Here is a 23543-nt window from a genome sequence, read left to right as displayed (position 1 = left end):
GTTGTTGCATTGAGCTTCGGTCCGTCGTGGCATGTGTCATGTTTCACCTGCTGTACAATTATGATGACAGACAAATGAAAACCCATCGTTTTCACAGCCCAACAATTTATATTGCACGTTCATTTCATGTGGGTGTTTTTGGCCGCCACGTTCTCCCGTGGTTGCGTTTTAGCGTTTCCACCTCGCCGTTTTTGACCGTACTTTATTCCCCCAATGCATTCAGACATGAGAAATCTATATGTGGCATCCATTTTGTATCAATATCAGTAAAACTGTATAACTCTACTTTTGTGTTTCTTTTTTGCAGAGTATATAATCTTCCTTAATCGTTGTCAACTGACAAGGTGGGCCAGGGATGTAGTGATTCAGCTGGTTGGCTTCAACGTGGTAATCGACTGTGGTATACTTCGGGACCTCTTCCCACATGAAACTAAATTGCAGTGCCACTTACTGAAACACTGGTCAAAGTGCCTTTAAGATTTACTAACTAACCCACTCGCATGGTCTCTAATTGAAGTTTAAGAAGGATTACTACGTAAGCTTTATTCGTAAAGCATCTAAATTGTAGTATTAGAACATTACATTTTAGCTGTATGGTTACTGAATACTACTACTTCTGGAACATGAATTTACATAACTTTTAGTTTATGATACATTGGGTGGAAATTCAGTTGGTGAACAGTGAACTATTCAAATAAGATGACGTGATAACATGGGTATTTTGCAGAAATAAGTCGTTTTATATATATATATTTGTATAGATCCAATATCCAGCTCAGCTCAGCTGCTCAAAGGTGCTTTGTTTTTCCCTCGATCATGGGATGTCAATCCCAAAAGTCACATTGTATTATCAATCTCAATTCCCTGGGAATCATACAACTCTGAACGTTTGTATGTGCAGTGTATGTGCACATGAGGCTTCTCTGAAACTCAAAATATGAGAAATAAGGTTAGTAAGTAACATCATGCAGCCAGCGTTTACACAAAACCCACTTGTCTGATCTATTGTGTTTCGAAAGTTTCAAGATCACTGCTGCATCGGTTTCAGCAGAGGTATTTACATAAATTTTGCTAAGTTTCTGATGGTTCCACTACACATGCTCCCTGAGCGAGCACCGTATGTAAACAACTGAAGAGACAGAGACATGTGACAGTTGTGATTGGATGAAATAGTGTGAGATGTTTATGCTTTTTAAAAGCACATCTATCCAGTAATTAAAACTGACCACAATTTTAAGTATTTAGTGTTGTCATTTTTATCACCATCACTTATGCTTATTGTGTGTACAGATATTTTCCAGTAGGTGACATTTGGTGCGGGACTGGGGTTGTTGTGTTCCACTTCCTGTGCTCGGAAAATGAGCCGGTCAATTTGGCCAGAAGTTGTGTTTTATTGTAGTTTAAAGGCCTGCCTGTACCCATGTCTACCTGGAATGGCTGTTGATAGCCTGGATAATTTTAAAAAAATTAAAAGGTTACTATAGAAGTCCCAACTGCTCAGATCGATGTTCATGATGTTGATCACTGGATTGTCTGGTCCAGACTCGATTATTTCCAGACCGCCGCAATATTGCTGAGTGCGGCGTAAACTAAACTCACTCCTCTCCACTCTTAATCTGGTGTGCAAAACATTTAACTTCTTTATTTCATATGAATGATATTTAGGTTCACATTTATCTTTCACGTGCATATAAGATTTAAATGATACAACAAGTCATGAGTCGCAATTTCTGATAGCTAAGGGAATACTATTCCACATTTCAACTGCTGATAGAATGAAAGATGATGTTGAGTTGCCTACTGCAGGTTGGAGTAAATCCTGAAGAAAAACTGGTGTTGTTCTGTTTAGTAGGAAATACTCCAATCATTTCAGATATGTTTTGACACTGTTTACAATATAAGGGTGCCGACTTCTTTTAGACTAGAAGGCTAAACCGAAATGTTTATGAAAATCAACTGTTTTTATATTGCAGCAATACAAATTCAAATTACTGTCCTTTCGGCTATCTTTCAAAGTAAATACCATAGCATCAGTTTGTTCCTGTGTTTTTATTTGGGCTATTCCATTGTAATGTATAGGTAACAGGAAGTAGCTAATCTGTTCATTGAACCGTAAATGTTGTTTTAAGACGTCTGCGAAGTGCCTGTCTGCGTAATGGGAAGACGCCTGCTCATAGCTTGACTGGCCCTGCAATGTGACTAATGTTTCGTGTACCTTTAATTCTGTAATTAAACCTTACCTCAGCATAACTACGTACGCATATTGATTTATGAAACAGAAGAATTATGAATACAGTGTCTTTGAAACGAAACCTGTTCCTCCTGTCCATTATATTTTCTGCATAACATGTGTTAATCTGAGGAAGCAAATTAGTAGCCTGTTCCTGGATAATCGGCGAAACAACAGAACACGAGAATATCAGAAATGAAGTTATGGCGTTCGTGGTACACATATCTTTTGACGTATTTAAACATTCAAGCTGTTATAACCATACATTGGTAATGCGAGAATGATATCTGAGGAGTAATAAGCTATCTCTAACATATTCACCACAGAGACACAAAGAAGTAACAGAAAACTCGAAAATGATATTATTTGTGACAAGAGTATTTGATCAATGAACCGTTTGTAGTGGATGTGAATAAAAAATAGAATAAAAATTGTAATACTAAAAACTTCAAACGGGGTTCCAGTAATTCAAACATAAGATGTAATATTTGGAATATTGTATAAAATACAATACAAAGCTGAAGTTACATTAGATAAGTTCAAATGAGTTGCAAGTCTCACAGATCAATAGCTGTAGCGGTAGCTGTGAGGAAGCTATTGTAACATGTGTTTATATCAATACGTTGATACAGGCTCCCAATAGGAATGTTACATGTGGTATGTCATCATCTCCCTGCATCTACCGATCTCTACTCAGACGTCAGGGAACCAAGTATATATTTCTCTTTTGCACAGAATCGTATTATTACTAAAAGCAGTTTTTGCAAGTCGCCTATTGGTTTTGAATTTTCTTGCATAGTACACATATCGGATTTCAACAGCTAGACATCTGGTCGACATACTTGTTTGGCTCTAAGCCTAAGCAGGAAGCGTACTGGTTTTACTCAGTAATGTTACAGAGTGTTATAGAAGCTGCCAAAACGTTATGGTAGGTAAATAGCTGTTTCTGTTGGGTATTTTTATCAAAACAATCAGTTTGTTAACTTTCCATAACAGATTTATTGAGGAAGTGTTTCCAATCATTCAGACCAATATTTAACTCCGGGTTGGTGGATGTAGGCTGAGACTGCTAAATCTCAACGACTTTTGTGAATTTACATTTCTCCTGACATTTTTTCTTTCGATGACGACATTCATTTCCATCCTGAAGTAACAAATATGGTGATAAGTATACCCACATAGCTTGCTGACTGGTATTAGATAACGACTACTGTGCAAAGTAAATGATGATTGCAATATATGTCTGATACATGCCTCTTGAAATATGAATTTAGCATGCTCAAAATCCAAATATAATAACATCAACATCTTACTAGAGAGAAGCCTATTCGTGAAAATCTCCGTTCCCCAGTCCGCTAAACTAAAGTTTTGACGGATCTCTTGCAGTATTCAGTCATTAAAGGAGTGCATTATTATTCTGGTAGATACGAGGTGAATGTTCTTGGTTTTCTGGTGGAAAGACAAATGTCTCTTGAAATTTCAATGAAGAACAGAATATCGTAAGACCTCAATACAGTTGATTAAATATCAGTCTAGATCAAAGAAAACACTTTTGTTGACGTTGAGAAATGAATGAAATGTTCCAGTGAGGGCAAATGATGACAACTTTAGCAGCTCATAATCAGATTGTTCTTGAAGACAATACATGCTAATTTTCTCCTGGTGGGATATACATAGAGAATACTACACTAGGTCTCATTACATACAAATTATACGAAACGAGTGTCCTTCCTATGGTATCTGACCGAGCGAAAGCGAGTGTGGTATTTTATTTATTACCCATGTCTTACATGCATTGAATATTGACAAAATAGCGTATATTTGTTATTCTAAGATGCCCAGCGGTTAGAACAATCGAAAAAAACATACATTATCAGACAATAAAGGTACAGTTTTTTGATGACGTAACAATTGAATGACGTTATCCCGTCACTGCGCCATTCTAGTGTGCCCCCTCGTAATCGAACCATTTTACATTACGTCACAATGTAAGCGACGTCACGATGCATGTCAGTTGTCATCGCCTCGTACAGCCTCCTACAGTAAACTACTGCGTTGCATCCCGTTTCTTGGTTTGCAGTTGCTTCACTCACCTAACATCACTGGTGGAAACAATACGGTTATGTTTTCTGACATTTTAAATGTCTCAATTCGACTCACAAGTTTTCAGCGACACGGTAACGTTCGCAATGTTTACATTCCCACAATGCAATCGTGGAATGTCGCTTGACTACTCAGCTTCGTCTGGATGTACTGATCTAAACATACGTTGGTAGTAGAAATGCGACGTTCACATGGTTTACGTTAATCACAAATGTAATTAAAATAATTTAGAGAATCAAGATATTTAATCCGAACGTAAACCGTCATCAAACTGTTTATCATTTGTTTTTCTGGTAAAGTTCGTCTTAACGTAGGGGGGCAGACACATCAATAGAACAGCGCGCCAGTTAGCCCTGTGCGAGGATTCTTAATTTAGGTCACCGACACCGTCGTTTGTTTTCTGCCTTAAATTAATCGTAATTATCCTTAGAAAGTATAAAATTTGGAATCTTAGAAAAGAAATACAGTTCGCTCTACCACCATGTATAGTGCAATAAAACACACTTTCGCCCTGAACTATTATGACGTTAAAGCACTCGGACGCAAGCGTCCTCGTGTTTTAACTATAATAGTTCAGGGCAAAAGTGTGTTTTATTACACCATACATGGTGGTAGAGCGAACTGTATTTCTTAATTATTATGGTTTCAAACCGAATTTTGTTCAGTAGTACTTTTGCATGACGTCACACTGTAATGACGTCACTACGCCATTCTCGTCTGTCCCCTTGGTAACCGACGTCACGATGCATGTCAGTTGTCATCCCCTCGTACAGCCTCCTACATTAAACTACTCCGTAGCAGCCCGTTTCTTGGTTTGCAGTTGCTTCACCCGGCTAACATCACTGGTGGAAACTTTGCGTTTATGTTTTTCCACGGATATAATGTCTCAGTTCGACTCACAATTGAACAGCGACACGGCAACGTTCGCAATGTTTACATTCCCACAATGCATTTAAGTTGTAGAATGAATGAATTCACGTGAGCTAATTGAGAGGTCATCGGCTATCCAATTAAATCGTTAGAATCTCAGGTCAAGTTGTTACGACACAGGTCAACGCGATACGACACTCGTGTGACGTACGAGATTAGTATGCAACTCCCATACGTTGACCACGTGGGTAATAAATGAAACTATTAACATGTCATCAGTCCCTCTCGACTACGCTCGGAGTGTCTTAAGAAGATAGGTTACAGCTATATTAGTGGCGTTAGTAGAATCTCCTCTCTGCGAAGGAAATACACATTCATGTACTTTACAAGAGTGGAGTGAGTGAGTGAGTGAGTTTAGTTTTACGCCGCGTTAAGCAATATACCAGCAATATCACGGCGGGGGACACCAAATATGGGCTTAACACCCGGGTCTTCAGCGTGACGAGCGGTCATTAGGCTACCCCACCGCCCCTGCTTTACAAGAACATCACCAAGGTGGGCAGTAACAGTTGCTTGAAGCTGTAAGAAGGAAGTAGACAATCCCCGAGGCTTCCAGTGACGTTCATTATGTACTGACAATCTGGGCCAGACACGTTTATATGCAACACGTGGCCAGTATATTATTACAGTGAGCATACCATTCGTAAAAGTACACCCACAAATCACACAAGTTGATATCAACGATACAATGTTTAAACATAATGATTCGTCTGAAAGCATCAGATATTATTCTACATATCTAGAGCAACTGCACAGTAAGCATATGCTTCTTGTTAATTTCCACTCATTTGTCAGTGACATGAAACAGATGCAGTACTATGACATGACAGTTTAGCGGCAGTGTGTGAGAGATACATGCCCTTGTGCTTGTAAACTATTTTAGCCAATAACATTCAGGACGGACAAGGGACGTGATGCATTGCTCTGGGTTGGCAGGGCGCCAGTGTTTCTAATTTCTTTAGGTTAGGATACAAGTCTGACAAGACTGCTCTGTCACTGTTATACATTTCTGTTACTGAATTAGTAACATATCTGCTTCAAGGAATAAGGTATAAAGCAGAATAATCTGTCAGTGGATAAAGTGCGGTCTAAACATGACAAAGCTTCAAGTAAGTCAGCATTATATCTAAAATGTTTGAAAGACACACTAACAATCTGCTAACTTTTGAGCTTGGAAGCGGCTTTTTGCATTATGCACAAATCAGTTGTGGTATTCATTCCCCGGGCTACTTATAGTATTGCGGTATATAGTGATACATGCTTTCAGTGCGTTTCACACTGCCAAATTTAAACGTACCCAACACATTTCATCAAACTTCTGTGCGTTGTATTTAAGCGTGAAGTCCTACAGTAGATCAGCCTGTACCACGGAATGGAGGACACTCTCTGTATAGTTTTCTTATTTAGAATCGTGCTCGTGGTGAATACTCCACCAGAGAGTAAGTGTCCGCAAGACAAGTTCAAAGAGTAGCATTCATACTATTGGCATAAAAACGACAAACTTGTGAATTTGATGCAGACAAATTCATCTATTGTCAATCGCTGGTGTGCTTTAAATTCCCTTTGTGGCTATGAGCTCTCTATGAACATTACACAAGCAATGCTATATGCATGCGTATAAATGTCACTGACGTTTAAGCGGATATGTATAACACTTACAGTGGGGGATATGTGCAAGTGTTGTAAGTTGCATTCATTCCATCTGTGACTGAAAGTCAAAAGTTCTGCAGTGCGTGTTTCGTATCTTGACGGCTTGTGAAGCTATGAAGGTCTCAGACCTACAGCCTGGAGGGGTCAATAAAGCGACCACCCGTGACGGTCCGGGTTAGAATGAGCCTTCAGTAACCCATGCTTGTCGAAAGAGGCGACTAACGGGATCGGGTGGTCAGGCTCGCTGGCTTGGTTGACACATGTCATCGGTTCCCAATTGCGCAGATCGATGCTCATACTGTTGATCACTGGATTGTCTGGTCCAAACTCGATTATTTCCAGACCGCCGCCATATAGCTGGAATATTGCTGAGTGCAGCGTAAAACTAAACTCACTCACTCACTCAATAAAGCGACCATTTGGCAAAAACCTCTCCATAGACTCCATCATCAGCTCAACCTAATCTTGCATAAAGTCACCTTACTTCAACTACGGATATGACACTTTCGAACATATCCACTTCCTCCATGGGTTTGCCTCTCTCCTACATTCTTACAGAAATCTACATGAGCCATCCACATCCCCTATCCAACCTGTTTGCATGTATAGGAAGTTGGATGCCACTTTTGTTATTTTCAGAAAAGACCAGGCCCCCCACCTCACTACCCCAGCACATCAACGCACAAATCACCCAATCAGGTTCATCATAGAGACAACTGTCTTCATTTCGAGACGTCCTTGTATCGAGAGACCCCAGTAAAATGATCCAAACCACAGTCTACAGGAACCCCACCCATTCTGACCAGTACATTCATTTCAACTCCAACCATTCCCATAAAACGAAATCTGCTATCATCTCAACCCCGACCAAGCGTGCCAAGAACATCTACTCCAGCAGCCGTAACCTTAATCGTCTGCAGCACCTCTTCATCAACCTCAAAAGGTATCCCACCATGTTCGTCAAGAGAACCATTTCGACCACACTCCAGTCCAAACCGACCAAGAATGAATCCAACTTCATCAGTATACTCTACCCTGATCAAATCAGATTACATGTACTTAACATACGTTAATTTAAGACTAACTTAAGCACCAAGCAGTCATCGGCACATCGTCTTCACTGACTCTCCATCCCTCAGAACCTTCCTCCAAGTTAATGGCCGTAATCCACCCTCCAAAGAGAATGGAGATTACAATGGCGTTGTAGGATGTTTAATCTTGTCCTTTATAAGGATCCCTTGTGCCGTGAGAACTCCTACAAGCCATGTTGAACAAGAAATAAGACTACTGGTCAGAAAAAATTCGAATTGTTCTGGAATTTAGCATCGACTATGCTGTTCACGCCAAACTTGTGTATATAGCTGGTTTTACAAATTATCATTGTAGCTGCGCTATAGTATTTAGCTTGTTGTCTTGCATAATGGTTTGCATCTGTTCATAACCTTTTCACGTACTCTGTCAGCACATCTTCTTTATTGCAGCTTTTCAAGGCTAAAAGTACTTTCAATGAATTATGTAGCGAGACAAAAAAAACTTCACACGTTGCCCATGGACACCATAAGGATTGAAACTCCCTTTGGCTCATCCCTTGATGAACATCAAATTATGAAAGATGACTGCATTCAGTCCATGTTTGTTATGCCGATTCTGCTGAAACAGTTGACACATTCCTTATGTTAGCTGGCCACCATGCTGCCCCATCTGCTTCAACAGCTCTCACACTAAAGGACCGCCTACATTACAATGTGTTTACTGTTGCTACAGTAGTTAGCTCTTCCCCTTAGGTAAAAATGGATCACTAATGGCACCTTCTGCTCATATGTCTTAATCATTAGGAAGCTAAAGAACACTACCGCCACCAGGCAGAATGATTTAAAACACACATACATCAGTGTTTTACATAGAAACTGAATTGAAGGTGTTTCAGTAAACATAATCGCAATTCTGCGTAGCTTCTTTTTTAGCTGAGCGAATCGAAATGTTACACCAAGGTGCTGTGTTTCTATATTTCTGTCTTCCAGCTGCATGTGGCAGCTTTCAACATCTCACGGCCTTCTACCCTGTGTATAATACGTCCTACTCTGGTATTTTATCTGCCGATAGTATTATTCAATCAACAAGCTCATCTGCCCATTTTAGAATTACAACATAAAGCTCATCTATCTATAGCAAAATCACTCCTTCAACATCATCTGTCTATAGCAGAATCACATCTCGCTCATCAACCTACACCAGAATCTCAGCCTCAAACACATCTACGTGGATCGGAATCACAACATAAAGCACATCTGCCTACAAAAGAATCTGAACATCAAGCACATCTGCCTATAGCAGAATCATATCTATATCTATATTTTAAATATGCTGACTGTATAACATTTGCATAAAATGTAAAGTTAACTTTACCACGTCCAGATACTGGAAGGGGAGGCTGGTCTGTGACAGGGTCTCGGAGCTGTAGATGCAGTTGCAGCAGTATGATGTGATAAACTGGTAAAGTCAATATATTCTATGGTTCAAATGTATGTAAACACTGCAAGGAGAAGGAAACACTACAACACCCTTGACTTTATCCCATTTTTCGTCCGTGCACATTTCCACTGTTATGTAATTATGCAAAACATCTTTTTGTTATTCCAAGAGTGAGAAATCGTGACACGTGGACAGATTGTGAAAATATTGTGAATAAAATCTTAATTGATGATCTTAAACTTACTGACATTAACATACAGAGCACACCGTATCATGAAAGGAAAGGCTATCATAGTCAAAGTCGGCGACGATAAGGATAAACACTCTATATTGAAAGCATCTAAAGTGTTGAAAGAGTCAAACAGAGTCAACAAAGATTTCCCACAACTTGTCCGTCAAAAACGTAAGAAACTGATTCCGTTTATGATCAAGGCCAGGGAAAATGATCGTAAGGCACAATTGCGTTTCGATAAAGTATATATTGAGGACAATGTTTACACTTACGATGTGACGTCAGATGTTGTCATCACGATAAAACGGGGGAGAAAGGCAGGCATTGAGAGTGAAACGCATGCACTTGAAATCGACAACACGCACGCCTAGCAGGGCATGGCTTGGCCCAACAGTCACCAACTGACGACAGCTTTGGTTCGTGGTTGAGATTTACATCTCCTGCAAAGGAATGTGCATGGACTCGTGCATCAGTCTGTGTTGTATTCCACTACATGTAAAGATAGGGAAGGTTGTATTCAGTAAAGATAGGGCATCAGTGTGTTGTATTCCACTACATGTAAAGATAGGAAGGGCATCAGTGTGTTGTATTCCACTACATGTAAAGATAGGGAGGGCATCAGTGTGTTGTATTCCACTACATACATGTAAAGATAGGAGGGCATCAGTGTGTTGTATTCCACTACATGTAAAGATAGGGAGGGCATCAGTGTGTTGTATTCCACTACATGTAAAGATAGGGAGGGCATCAGTGTGTTGTATTCCACTACATGTAAAGATAGGGAGGGCATCAGTCTGTTGTATTCCACTACATGTAAAGATAGGGAGGGCATCAGTCTGTTGTATTCCACTACATGTAAAGATAGGGAGGGCATCAGTGTGTTGTATTCCACTACATGTAAAGATAGGGAGGGCATCAGTGTGTTGTATTCCACTACATGTAAAGATAGGGAGGGCATCAGTGTGTTGTATTCACACTACATGTATTCCAAATGTAAAGATAGGGAGGGCATCAGTCTGTTGTATTCCACTACATGTAAAGATCAGTCTGTTGTATTCCACTACATGGGCATCAGTGTGTTGTATTCCACTACATGTAAAGATAGATAGGAGGGCATCAGTGTGTTGTATTCACTACTAGGGCATCAGTGTGTTGTATTCCACATGTAAAGACAGGGAGGGGCATCAGTCTGTTGTATTCCACTACATGTAAAGATAGGGAGGGCATCAGTGTGTTGTATTCCACTATTCCATGTAAAGATAGGGAGGGCATCAGTGTGTTGTATTCCACTACATGTAAAGATAGGGGCATCAGGGCATCAGTCTGTTGTATTCCACTACATGTAAAGATAGGGAGGGCATCAGTGTGTTGTATTCCACTACATGTAAAGATAGGGAGGGCATCAGTGTGTTGTATTCCACTACATGTAAAGATAGGGAGGGCATCAGGGCACGCACAGTGTGTTGTATTCACACTACACATGCACAACTGCTGAACTCCCGGTATGAATAATCGCTTCCCGTCGTTTTTGTCCAGCCCAGTGTGAACTAAACGTATTCTTTAAATTATCCTATGGTAAGATTACCAACCGCGGCATATTTTGAAGTGAAGGTTCTTGGCCTTTATTAACGTGAAGTAAAAGACCCTGAAGTTAATAAAAGCGAATCTCACACGTTGAAAGTGACAGTTCTGTTGATTTTGTGCCAGTGACGTAATTTGTGACGTCAGATGTGTTGTTGTAAAGAAAGACCAAGGAAACAGAGGGGTAATATGTAACATCATATTGCTTATTCAAATTGACGCACGCATGTGAAATATGTCTAAGCGGACGAAAATTACACAATAAAGTGACAATGTTCCCCTAAAATGCGGAAAGCTGCATTCATTTAATACCTGCAGCAAATCTTGTTGATTTCATGTCACTTGGGAAGCGTATTCTAATACACTTAGAAGGACACAATCTACTGCTGCTGAAGTTTTACATCACCGGAAACCGTCTTTCAATAATACATATTTCATATAAATTTATGTCAGTGATTGTGTTAGTATCTTGAAGACAATGTGCTGTCACATCTCGACGCCGAACTGACTAGATGCGTGCTGCAATTCATGATGTCGTATTGTGGACGTTCGCCAAATCAGTTTCACCTTAAAGAAGAGTTCAAATCGAGATGGATTACGTTGACGAACATTAGGTTTCCATACACCTCACTATAAGCAACTGACATGTAGAGAAGCATTAGTACAGAATATCACCGTCACACTCGAATATCTTCTCAAGATCTTTTGCATAAGAACCCATATATCTAGCTGGGCTTGCGTTTTCTAGCACATCGGATTGCTGTGAGTTATCCGGGTTGAGGCCGATCTCGGTCACAGACGGAACTGGAGACCCCGGTGGCATGCTGCTTCTAATGAAGTCATCAAACCGTCCGTCCTCTCTGCCAGTTGCGATCTGTGCGTGTGTAGGTGTGATAGTGTACACGTTCGCAGTGCCAATTGTGACAGCTGATGACGTGTGTTCATTTCTGTCTAACGGATATGAACTGGCAGATTGGTCACTCAAGTCTGTGGATTTGGCGAACTTGTTTAATGCTGGATATAGGCGACAGTCAGAAAAGAAGTCATCGAACTTGGCACCGGTCAAGGCCGTGGAGGCTGACATCTCACCCACAGCTTTTGGAACATAACCGGACATACGGTCCTCAGCACTGTTGTTGAAGGCACTGTGTTGTAAGAAGGGCACCTTTGTCGTGGCGGGAGGTTCCTCACGGAATATGTCACCTACGTGCCGGCGTCGGGGCAGGTTGTGATTGTCCAACAATCGGGCCACCATCTCAGCTTCCTCCTTATGTTCCCTGGGTGTCGAGTCGGAGCTGTGATCGCTGCTCACGTCGCTCCAGTCGGACTTCCTGGTCAATATTTTCTTACGGCTGTTCCTCTTCCGTGTTATGATAGTGTGTCGATGTTGCACACAGAAGCAGCTTAATATGGACGGCATTCTCCTTGCTGTAAACACAGAACACATGTATAAGCTTAATATGAGAGAGAATCGGTGTTGTAGTACCCATTATATAGTGTTGAAATGACACACTCTGTGCTGCTGCCCTATGCTGTCGTTGGTATTTGTAAGACAAGTGTCCTTCTCATCTGCCACAGGGCGATGTACTTCATGTCAATAAACCTTCTGTAACAGTGTAGACACATCTTCAAATAGTACCTTAGGGCAGCCGTAGCTCTGCTACTTCACGTGTGGTTGAGAAATATACAAAACTTTCGTGATATAAACAATGGTTTGCTGGAAGATGAAAGTCTCGCTTGATGTTTTTACAAAATGTACATGATCATAGATGTACATCCCCAGATAACACTACCACAGTGATTCCGATCTCACAAGTCGCGATCGTGTATCTAATACATTGTATCTGACCCGACATCGCTCCCAACAACAGGTCTGTTTGTGTAGATACTTAAAGCAGTTAGTGCAGATACTTACAGCAGTTAGTGTAGATATTTACAGCAGTTAGTGTAGATACTTACAGCAGTTAGTGTAGATACTTACAGCAGTTAGTGTAGATATTTACAGCAGTTAGTGTAGATATACAGCAGTTAGTGTAGATACTTACAGCAGTTAGTGTAGATACTTACAGCAGTTAGTGTAGATATTTACAGCAGTTAGTGCTAACTGTAGATATTTACAGCAGTTAGTGTAGATACTTACAGCAGTTAGTGTAGATACTTACAGCAGTTAGTGTAGATACTTACAGCGAATTGTGTAGATACTTACAGCAGTTAGTGTAGATACTTACAGCAGTTAGTGTAGATACTTACAGCGAATTGTGTAGATACTTACGGCAGTTAGTGTAGATACTTACAGCAGATACTTACAGCAAGTGTAGATACTTACAGCAGTTAGTGTAGATATTTACAGCAGTTAGTGTAGATATTTACAGCAGTTAGTGTAGATACTTACAGCAGTTAGTGTAGATACTTACAGCAGTTAGTGTAGATACTTACAGCAGTTAGTGTAGATACTTACAGCAGTTTGTGTAGATATTTACAGCAGTTAGTGTAGATACTTACAGCAGTTAGTGTAGATATTTACAGCAGTTAGTGTAGATACTTACAGCAGTTAGTGTAGATACTTACAGCAGTTAGTGTAGATACTTACAGCAGTTAGTGTAGATACTTACAGCAGTTAGTGTAGATATTTACAGCAGTTAATGTAGATATTTACAGCAGTTAGTAGATACTTAGTTAGTGTAGATACTTTTACAGCAGTTAGTGTAGATATTTACAGCAGTTAGTGTAGATACTTACAGCAGTTAGTGTAGATATTTACAGCAGTTTTCAGTGTAGATATTTACAGCAGTTAGTGTAGATATTTACAGCAGTTAATGTAGATACTTACAGCAGTTTGTGTAGATACTTACAGCAGTTAGTGTAGATATTTACAGCAGTTAGATTACAGTAGAGCTATAGAAACTGTAGTGACATATAGTCAGTGCCTCCTGTCACCCGTCCTGAAGGACAAACCTTCGCCAGCTATGCGTTTACCTGTTATGCAGTTAATCCCTGTAGCTCCTTCAAACAGGCCGTCATGAACTATGGCTTTCTATCTTACGGATTCATTCCGTATGATAGAATGACTATTATTCAAATGGAAAGGGACGCTGGACGGGAATGTCCATATATGGTATAATGACTATTACTCAGATGGAATATACCCACTTGGTCACATTGGTAGTCAAACACCTGTATATGTCATGCTGAATTGTTTCCCAGTATACACGATAATGATTTGTTGGAGTGAATTATGGCATTAAATTGTTACCCAAAATGAATAATATTGAAAAATGCCGTGAATTTGAGATTCTGTCAAGTATGATTCAGCAGTATTCTTCTCAACGCACTGCACAAAGCTCGGTGCAGCGGTCGTTCAGAGTGCATTCCCTTGAATGAGGATGTGACGATTTGCTATAGCAATGAACTGTGTTATGTAAGGATGTGACGATTTGCTATAGCAATGAACTGTGTTATGTAAGGATGTGACGATTTGCTATAGCAATGAACTGTGTTATGTAAGGATGTGACGATTTGCTATAGCAATGAACTGTGTTATGTAAGGATGTGACGATTTGCTATAGCAATGAACTGTGTTATGTAAGGATGTAGTCTGTCCAGCAGAAGAAATACAAGTAAATATGTCACGCTATGTGTTTTTATCTCATCAAACATTGATCTCATCGAGGCTGAGAAGAGAAGTAATGAGACTATGCTACTTTGCTTAGTGAAGCCTTGCAGTGAACTTTCCCAAGAAAAGACGTGCACTTTCCTATGTATGAGTGGTTATTTATACAGATCTACTTAACTGTGTGAAGCTCAACCCACCCTGTGAATAAACACTTGCTGGGACTGGACCCAGCAGAGATAAGGTCACGTCCCTTGCACTGCGAGCTGATAAATGATGATGCCACGCTGTGGTCGCATTTACTGGACTTATAAACTCTCTCTTAACACTTCAAAATCTTCCAAACAGAAAATATCATATTTACGTATACCATTTTAAGCATCTTGATACAAAAAATGCTATGATGTTATGAGAACAACATGTAACTGGGTTCAAGATGGTATGTTGAGTCATTTCTGCAAGCAAGTAAGCTTGCGCGTGTGTGTTTAAACTGTTCACCAGATGTCGATATATGTTTAAAACAAGGAGTCATCCCTCCTGATATATAAGGTGGGTGGTAGATTCTAAATGATGAAGATAGATTCTAAAGGTGATATCCTACATGTATCTTGCTCGGTGTCAGGTGGAGAGTTCTGTACATGATGTCAGGTGCTGTGATCTGTACATGATGTCAGGTGGAGTGTTCTGTACATGATGTCAGGTGGAGTGTTCTGTACATGATGTCAGGTGGAGTGTTCTGTACATGATGTCAGGTGGAGTGTTCTGTACATGATGTCAGGTGGAGTGTTCTGTACATGATGTCAGGTGGAGTGTTCTGTACATGATGTCAGGTGGAGTGTTCTGTACATGATGACAGGTGGTGTTATGTACATGATGTCAGGTGGAGTGTTCTGTACATGATGTCAGGTGGAGTGTTCTGTACATGATGTCAGGTGGAGTGTTCTGTACATGATGACAGGTGAGGTTCTGTACATGATACAGGTGATGTCAGGTGGAGTGTTCTGTACATGATGTCAGGTGGAGTGTTCTGTACATGATGTCAGGTGGAGTGTTCTGTACATGATGTCAGGTGGAGTGTTCTGTACATGATGTCAGGTGGAGTGTTCTGTACATGATGTCAGGTGGAGTGTTCTGTACATGATGATCAGGTGGAGTGTTCTGTACATGATGTCAGGTGGAGTGATCTGTACATGATGTCAGGTGGAGTGTTCTGTAGATGATGACAGGTGGAGAGTGTTCTGTACATGATGTCAGGTGGAGTGTTCTGTACATGATGTCAGGTGGGTGTTCTGTACATGATCTGTACATGATGTCAGGTGGAGTGTTCTGTACATGATGTCAGGTGGAGTGTTCTGTACATGATGTCAGGTGGAGTGTTCTGTACATGATGTCAGGTGGAGTGTTCTGTACATGATGTCAGGTGGATGTCAGGTTGAGTTCTACATACATGATGTCAGGTGGAGTGTTCTGTACATGATGTCAGGTGGACATGATCTGATGTCAGGTGGGTGATCTGTACATGATGTCAGGTGGAGTGTTCTGTACATGATGTCAGGTGGAGTGTTCTGTACATGATGTCAGGTGGAGTGTTCTGTACATGATGTCAGGTGGAGTGTTCTGTACATGATGTCAGGTGGAGTGTTCTGTACATGATGTCAGGTGGAGTGTTCTGTACAGGTGATGTCATGATGTCAGGTGTGTTCTGTACATGATGTCAGGTGGAGTGTTCTGTACATGATGTCAGGTGGAGTGTTCTGTACATGATGTCAGGTGGAGTGTTCTGTACATGATGTCAGGTGGAGTGTTCTGTACATGATGTCAGGTGGAGTGTTCTGTACATGGAGAGTGTTCTGTACATGATGTCAGGTGGATGACAGGTGTTCTGTACAGTGTTCTGTACATGATGTCAGGTGGAGTGTTCTGTACATCATGATGTGGGTGGTGGAGGTTCTGTACATAATGTCAGGGTTGAGTGTGTCTGAGGTTCTGTACAAGATGTCAGACTGTGTGATCTATACCCTGTGTGGTGGTGTGTTACATACAAGACGTCAGATTGTGTGATCTATACCCTGTGTGGTGGTGTGTTACATACAAGACGTCAGATTGTGTGATCTATATCCCGTGTGTGGTGTATGGTGTGTTACATACAAGACGTCAGATTGTGTGATCTATACCCCAGACTGTGTGTATGGTGGTGTGTTACATACAAGACGTCAGACTGTGTGATCTATACCCAGTGTGTGGTGGTGTGTTACATACAAGACGTCAGACTGTGTGATCTATACCCTATGTGTATGGTGGTGTGTTACATGTACAAGACGTCAGACTGTGTGATCTATACCCCGTGTATGGTGGTGTGTTACATACCTCAGACTGTGTGACGATCAGATTGTGGTGTGATCTATACCCAGATTGTGTGATCTATACCCCGTGTGTGGTGGTGTGTTACATACAAGACGTCAGACTGTGTGATCTATACCCCGTGTATGGTGGTGTGTTACATACAAGACGTCAGATTGTGTGATCTATACCCTGTGTATGGTGGTGTGTTGCGTACAAGACGTCAGACTGTGTGATCTATACCCTGTGTATGGTGGTGTGTTACGTACAAGACGTCAGATTGTGTGATCTATACCCCGTGTATGGTGGTGTGTTACATACAAGACGTCAGATTGTGTGATCTATACCCCGTGTATGGTGGTGTGTTACATACAAGACGTCAGACTGTGTGATCTATACCCTGTGTATGGTGGTGTGTTACATACAAGACGTCAGACTGTGTGATCTATACCCTGTGTATGGTGGTGTGTTACATACAAGACGTCAGACTGTGTGATCTATACCCCGTGTATGGTGGTGTGTTACATACAAGACGTCAGACTGTGTGATCTATACAATGTGTATGGTGGTGTGTGGCGTACATGACGTCCGACTGTGTGATCTATACCCTGTATGGTGGTGTGTTACATGTACAAGACGTCAGACTGTGTGATCTATACCCTGTGTGGTGGTGTGTTACATACAAGACGTCAGATTGTGTGATCTATACCCTGTGTGATGGTGTGTTACATACAAGACGTCAGATTGTGTGATCTATACCCTGTGTGGTGGTGTGTTGCGTACAAGACCTCAGACTGTGTGATCTATACCCTGTGTGGTGGTGTGTTACATACAAGACGTCAGACTGTGTGATCTATACCCTGTGTGTGGTGGTGTGTTACATACAAGACGTCAGACTGTGTGATCTATACCCTGTGTGTGGTGTGGTGTGTTACATACAAGACGTCCGACTGTGTGATCTATACCCTGTGTGGTGGTGTGTTACATACATGACGTCTGTCTGTGTGAAATATACCCGTGTATGGTGGTGTGTTACATACAAGACCTCAGACTGTGAGATCTATACCCTGTGTGGTGGTGTGTTACATACATGACGTCAGACTGTGTGATCTGTACCCTGTGTGGTGTTGTTTTTTTGTCCCTGTGTAACCAAGTCACCAATTAATGAAGGCGGCATCCATTCAGTGTTGAGAATGTCACTTCTCTCCCTGACTTGCCTTGCTCCTATCACTCATCACACCATCTATCAAAGGAAATGTTTGTAAACAACCTACCTTCTACGTAATCTGTAGTTGCCTTCCAGACCGTGTCGGTGGCTTCGTATGCCAGTACAATGAACGCTTTCATAGAAGGACCCACTAATCACACCACGTGCAGCTGATACTTTCCTGTACTACATGTAATCGTAATCTGGACTTACGGGAGTCATTCCTGGTGTCACAGATCCTCGTAGGTGAAATTCTTTAGGTAAATATGTTTCAACATACGAGTAATTATTCCATGGCCATACAGCAGGCTTACTGACCAGTACAGTTGGCAGGTGATTACACTAAATAAGCGGACCCCGTGTTTTACACGACACAGTCAGTATTCGGTATCCGTACAAGAAACGTGTTACCTTTACGTTTGCGTCCTTTTGGCCAAGAGTGAGAGTTGACAAGTTTTCTTGCGTTGCTTGACCACTTTTACACATCGCTCAGGTAGCGTCCGGAATCCAAGACCTCCTCCACTTCAAATTCGTGACTCGCCATGAAAAATTTCATTCGCCTCGCACAAACAGAGATCTGATCATATTCCGAAAATAAATGAGAAGACGAATGACTGTTTCACCTGCAATAAAAGTGTGTGACACGGCATAAGTATCTGTGAATGTTGCATGTGCTACTTGATGCAAAGGGGAATAACCGCCTCGGTGGCGAAACATAGGTAACGACAGGTAACTTTAGTGATTTGGGCACTGTGCCAGGTGTGTGTTTGAATGGTTCCATCTGAATGGACACAGCTTGACTACGGGGTTGCGGCGAGGACAAAGGGGTTCTTAAGGGCCTCGGGGATAGTGGTAGTTTTTCTCTACATGGAGTAGACAGTTAGATTGTATCAATTCATTGTGACTATCATTCCAGCAAGTGTAAGTGACATTTGATGTTGTTCAGCATGAATGGCGTGTATGGGGAAAATAGCTAGCGTGACTACCGTTAGTTAACCAGCCACCACAGGCACGCCAGGTGTCACGCTGTCACAGCGTCAGGCGGTGTTAGCGGGTTAGGAAGTACCACCTGGTCAGAGAATACATGTGATGACTCTACACAGAAATACTTTCAATGTTTCTACCAGTCATCCCTGGTCCGCCGCCTCACTGTCACTCACCTCAGAGAGAGAGAGAGAGAGAGAGAGAGAGAGAGAGAGAGAGAGAGAGAGAGAGAGAGAGAGAGAGAGAGAGAGAGAGAGAGAGAGAGAGAGAGAGAGAGAGAGAGAGAGCAGAAATGGCACAGATCAGTGTATGATCGCAGAATATAGAGTATGTCGTCCATTAGCAAAGAATAGGAATAGAACATAGCTACAAGAACCTTAGTGTCAGATATGAGAGCTGATTTTGCGCTCATTAACCGGACACATTCGTCGATATAAGTATGAGCCCATAATAAAAATAGTCAGAAACGTGGAACAAATTCCGAGGTGAGTATATAGGGTGGGAGCGGACTCTCCTTTTGGTTGCCGTATCGCTGTTTAATTGTGAGTCGAACTGCGACATCATATCCGTCGAAAAACATAAACCCAATGATTCCACCAGTGATGTTAGCCGAATGAAGCAACTGCAAACCAAGAAACGGGGTGCTACGGAGTAGTTTACTGTAGGAGGCTGTACGAGGCGATGGCAACTGACATGCATCGTGACGTCGGTTACCAAGGCAGTGACGTCATTACAGTGTGACGTCATGCAAATATTGTACTACAGTATAAAACTCTTCCGCAACCTCTTTATGAAACCGGTTTCGGTTTGAAACCATAAAAATAACAAAAAAACGCTATTTTGTCAATTTAATGCATGTAAGACGTGGGTAATAAATAAAATACCACACTCGGTCTCATTACATACGAATTATACGAAACTCGTGACCTTCCTATGTTATCTGACCTCGCTTTCGCAAAGGAAGGACACTCGTTGATGGTAATGCTGATGAAACATTTATTAAAACTCGAAAAATACAATTATACGATTTTTCCTCCACAATTATTAGGGGACCTCACTATCATAATTATTACCTTCTATTATAAAAATATTCAAACTCAATTACAATACACAGCCCCAAACATAAACAAACAATATCTAACATATAAATCAGAAAACCTTGTAAAAATACATCCCTATCTATCCCTATTTGTGCGGCAAAACGTTCGTAAACATTTACCTACCTGGTAAATGGTATATTTGTTTCCGTTTAGAATGAGAAATTCGCAAGATAACGGTCAGGCGAAACACAAAATTTGCCGCTCATGCTCCATCATGTCCCGTTGCATCGTTCAAAATGTCAAAAACTGAATTCAGTTCTCGGCCACCTTCCCCGAAGGCTGTTCTGCTATGTTCTTACACTTTGAAAAGCTTGGCCACAATCCAGTCCCAAATGATGAGAACAATGTTCCAAGGAATCCCAAGTTAGTCGCATGTACACAAAGCTGCACTGTCACTCTTCCTCGCATGCCAAGGTGGAGGCACGTACGTGAAATCATGATCGACACTCGCCGGTAGGGCTGCGCAATATAACCGGTTTACCGGTATTTACCGGTTCAGACATGAAAACGATACGTATTGCGATACGCTGATCGAAAACCGGTTTTTTTACTCGCATTCGGAAAACTTCGTAACACTCGGAAATGTTCGGATATTTCCTTTTTTCATTTGTGCCAAATATTATTCACATTTTTATTTTTAATCATGAATAAAAGTTGTTATTTAAGCTTAATCAAGCATAGTGATTTTGCTGTGTATTTGCTCTATAAATCAAGAATTACCTCGATTGTAAGTAGTTTTTTGTTTAAAAATACTTCATGCAATATATTGCAATACATATCGCAATACATGCTTTCGCATCGCAATATATCGCAATATGGAAATTCTCTGCAATACCCACCCCTACTCGCCGGTCATAAAAATCAACAGTCTTTGATGAGTTACAGGTTATAGGTCGATCAGAAAAGGGTGTATTCTTCGATTCTGCAGGGTTCAGGTTCGACAGTCAATCAAGTATTTTCCACTGTCACTTCGAATTTCAACCTTTCGCAAAATGTAAACACTGGCTCGTCCGCCATTTCAAACTGTTGCGTAACTGTCTACTTCCAAGAAAATAAGTAGGTCAGACGATTCCATTATACTGTGGCCAGGGGGATACAGTAATACGGCACACAAAACAATAGGCTGGTTTCGGTCTTGTGGAGTTATGATTATAAAAACCAAGCTCTTAGGTGTTACATTATTGCATTGAATAAACAGAAGTTTGTTTTCTTTGGACAGAATATTTTTTATGTTGCAATATTTAAAAAATATGAACGGTACCTACCACTCCTTTATCAGACGAGTTCAATTCGCCTCTCATACCATGCCGGATTGCGCAGTGTCTTCCGCAGGACGAGGAAGTTCGATGTTAAATCTGTTATGGTAGAATGGAGATAAACATACTTTGTTTGGAAATTAGATGAATGTTAGACCGAATTGATAGTCTCTATATTAATCATTTGAAACCTCACGCTACGCGTTCGGCTTCAAATAAAATCCTAAATGAATAGAGCTATGTATAGCGTACTGCCCTGAATAGACAACACCTGCCAGCCCGGTTTGAACTGAGCGCGCTTGACAACTCACGTGACTCCGTCGTATCAAATAGCCCGCACTCGGTTCCGTTCTGGGAGATGGAATGTAGAAATGTATTACTTGTATATAACTCAGATTTATACAGAACATGATGTATCCTGTACAAGTCCTATACCTTGTGCCAACATTACAGATGAAATAAGATGACAATCCAGTGTCAGTTCTGACACAAGCACATACTGATGAATACATCTTGACCAGAAATTTCATAAATTTCCCCTTCACAACAATGCTTATAAGACTCTTGAACAATATTTGATGATTAATGCAGTCAAAAGCTTTAGTAAAGTCTATGAACAAACAATAGAATCTCCCCTTGTTCTTTGATAAATACTTGATTGCCATAGCTTGTAAGGTGAATATATGATCAGTGGTTGAATAACCATGTCGAAAGCCTGCTTAGCACTCTGAGATTAAATTGTTGTCATCACACCACTCTTGTAACTTGTTGATTATTGAGGTAAGAATTTTACACATCAAAGAAATACCTCTTAAATTGTTTGGGTCCAGTTTGCTTCCAGATTTATGCAAGGGGCAGATACTACTCTTTCCCCAAGTCTCAGGGTAAATGCCATCTTCAAATAACTTATTGAATAGTTTAGTTAATAATGGTGTAATATAACTTTTAGAAGCCTTGAAAAAGTCACCAGCTATCCCATCTGATCCTGCTGCTTTGCCACTCTAAATGTTTTGAGGACTAGAAAATACTTCATGTTCTGAAAAGGGATCATTCAACTGTGATACCAGGTTGTCATTAATGTCATCACACAATGTCTCATCAATAACATCATTGACAGATTCACAATGTATAACGTTCTGAAAGCATCAAGCCATTCTTTCACAGGAATATTAGGAGTGTCTGAGCGAGAAAGTGAGTTTGATTTTAATACACTCCAGAATTGTTTAGGGTCATTTCTTGAGTCACTACGTTTTCCCCTTTGATCTTGAAAATATAGGTCTTTCTTCTGTTGAAATGTAGATTTAAAAAGTTTCTTTTGATATATATACGATTCAATGTTTTCACCCCTTGACCTATGTGCTCTAAGAGCTGAGTATTTCTTTTGTCATTTGTCTTTTGTATTTGTTTGACATGCTCTAATTCGGGTTCCCACCAGGGGGCTGTTTGGAATTCACTGGAAGAAAATTATTGTAAACTCTCTTTAATTTATCTGCTGCAGCCTGGTAGAGATCAGTTAATGCTTTGACACTTTCTTCCACATTTTCTTCAATCTGTTTATGTATTGTGTCATACTGCATTATAAACAATTCATGAAAATCAGTTAAAAATATGTTGCACATATCAGTGGACTAGTTGTATTTTATCCATGCCTCTTAATCCATCTTGATAATACTACCCTACTCTTGGAATCGCTCATCAAAGGAATTAAAACATAAAAATAGGCGTACATACAACGACATCTGTGACATGATTAAACTAGCCAGAATCAGCCACCATAATAAACATGAAATTCATGAACAGAAAATAAGTGTGGTACATTCAGAGGGAGAACACTGGTCTGAGTGATTT

General features: G+C 40.7%; 1 protein-coding gene and 1 long non-coding RNA gene across 3 annotated transcripts; one reads left to right on the top strand and one right to left on the bottom strand.

Moving 5' to 3' along the window:
- Positions 1 to 11383: 11383 nt before the first annotated feature.
- LOC124262182 lies at positions 11384 to 19032 on the bottom strand. 2 transcript variants are annotated; one of them, XM_046696647.1, is made up of 2 exons: positions 18767 to 19032; positions 11384 to 12626 (listed from the first exon to the last, which is right to left on the bottom strand). In XM_046696647.1, exon 2 carries the CDS (start codon positions 12616 to 12618, stop codon positions 11857 to 11859), a length of 762 nt encoding a protein of 253 aa, XP_046552603.1. In that variant the 5' UTR covers positions 12619 to 12626; positions 18767 to 19032; the 3' UTR covers positions 11384 to 11856. The 2 variants fall into 2 exon arrangements, with proteins under 2 accessions (XP_046552603.1, XP_046552595.1); XM_046696639.1 differs by lacking the exon at positions 18767 to 19032 and adding an exon at positions 18423 to 18755.
- On the top strand, positions 14029 to 16411 carry LOC124262199. Its single transcript, XR_006894518.1, has 3 exons — positions 14029 to 15508; positions 16125 to 16228; positions 16338 to 16411. It is a non-coding gene; the product is annotated as an uncharacterized LOC124262199 (long non-coding RNA).
- Positions 19033 to 23543: the final 4511 nt, after the last annotated feature.

Source organism: Haliotis rubra, unplaced genomic scaffold, assembly GCF_003918875.1.
Source record: "Haliotis rubra isolate DU_JTF1 unplaced genomic scaffold, ASM391887v1 Scf12, whole genome shotgun sequence".
Taxonomy (NCBI): domain Eukaryota; kingdom Metazoa; phylum Mollusca; class Gastropoda; order Lepetellida; family Haliotidae; genus Haliotis; species Haliotis rubra.
The sequence above is the reverse complement of the archived record's forward strand: the minus strand, read 5'-3'. Positions and strand labels throughout refer to the sequence as shown.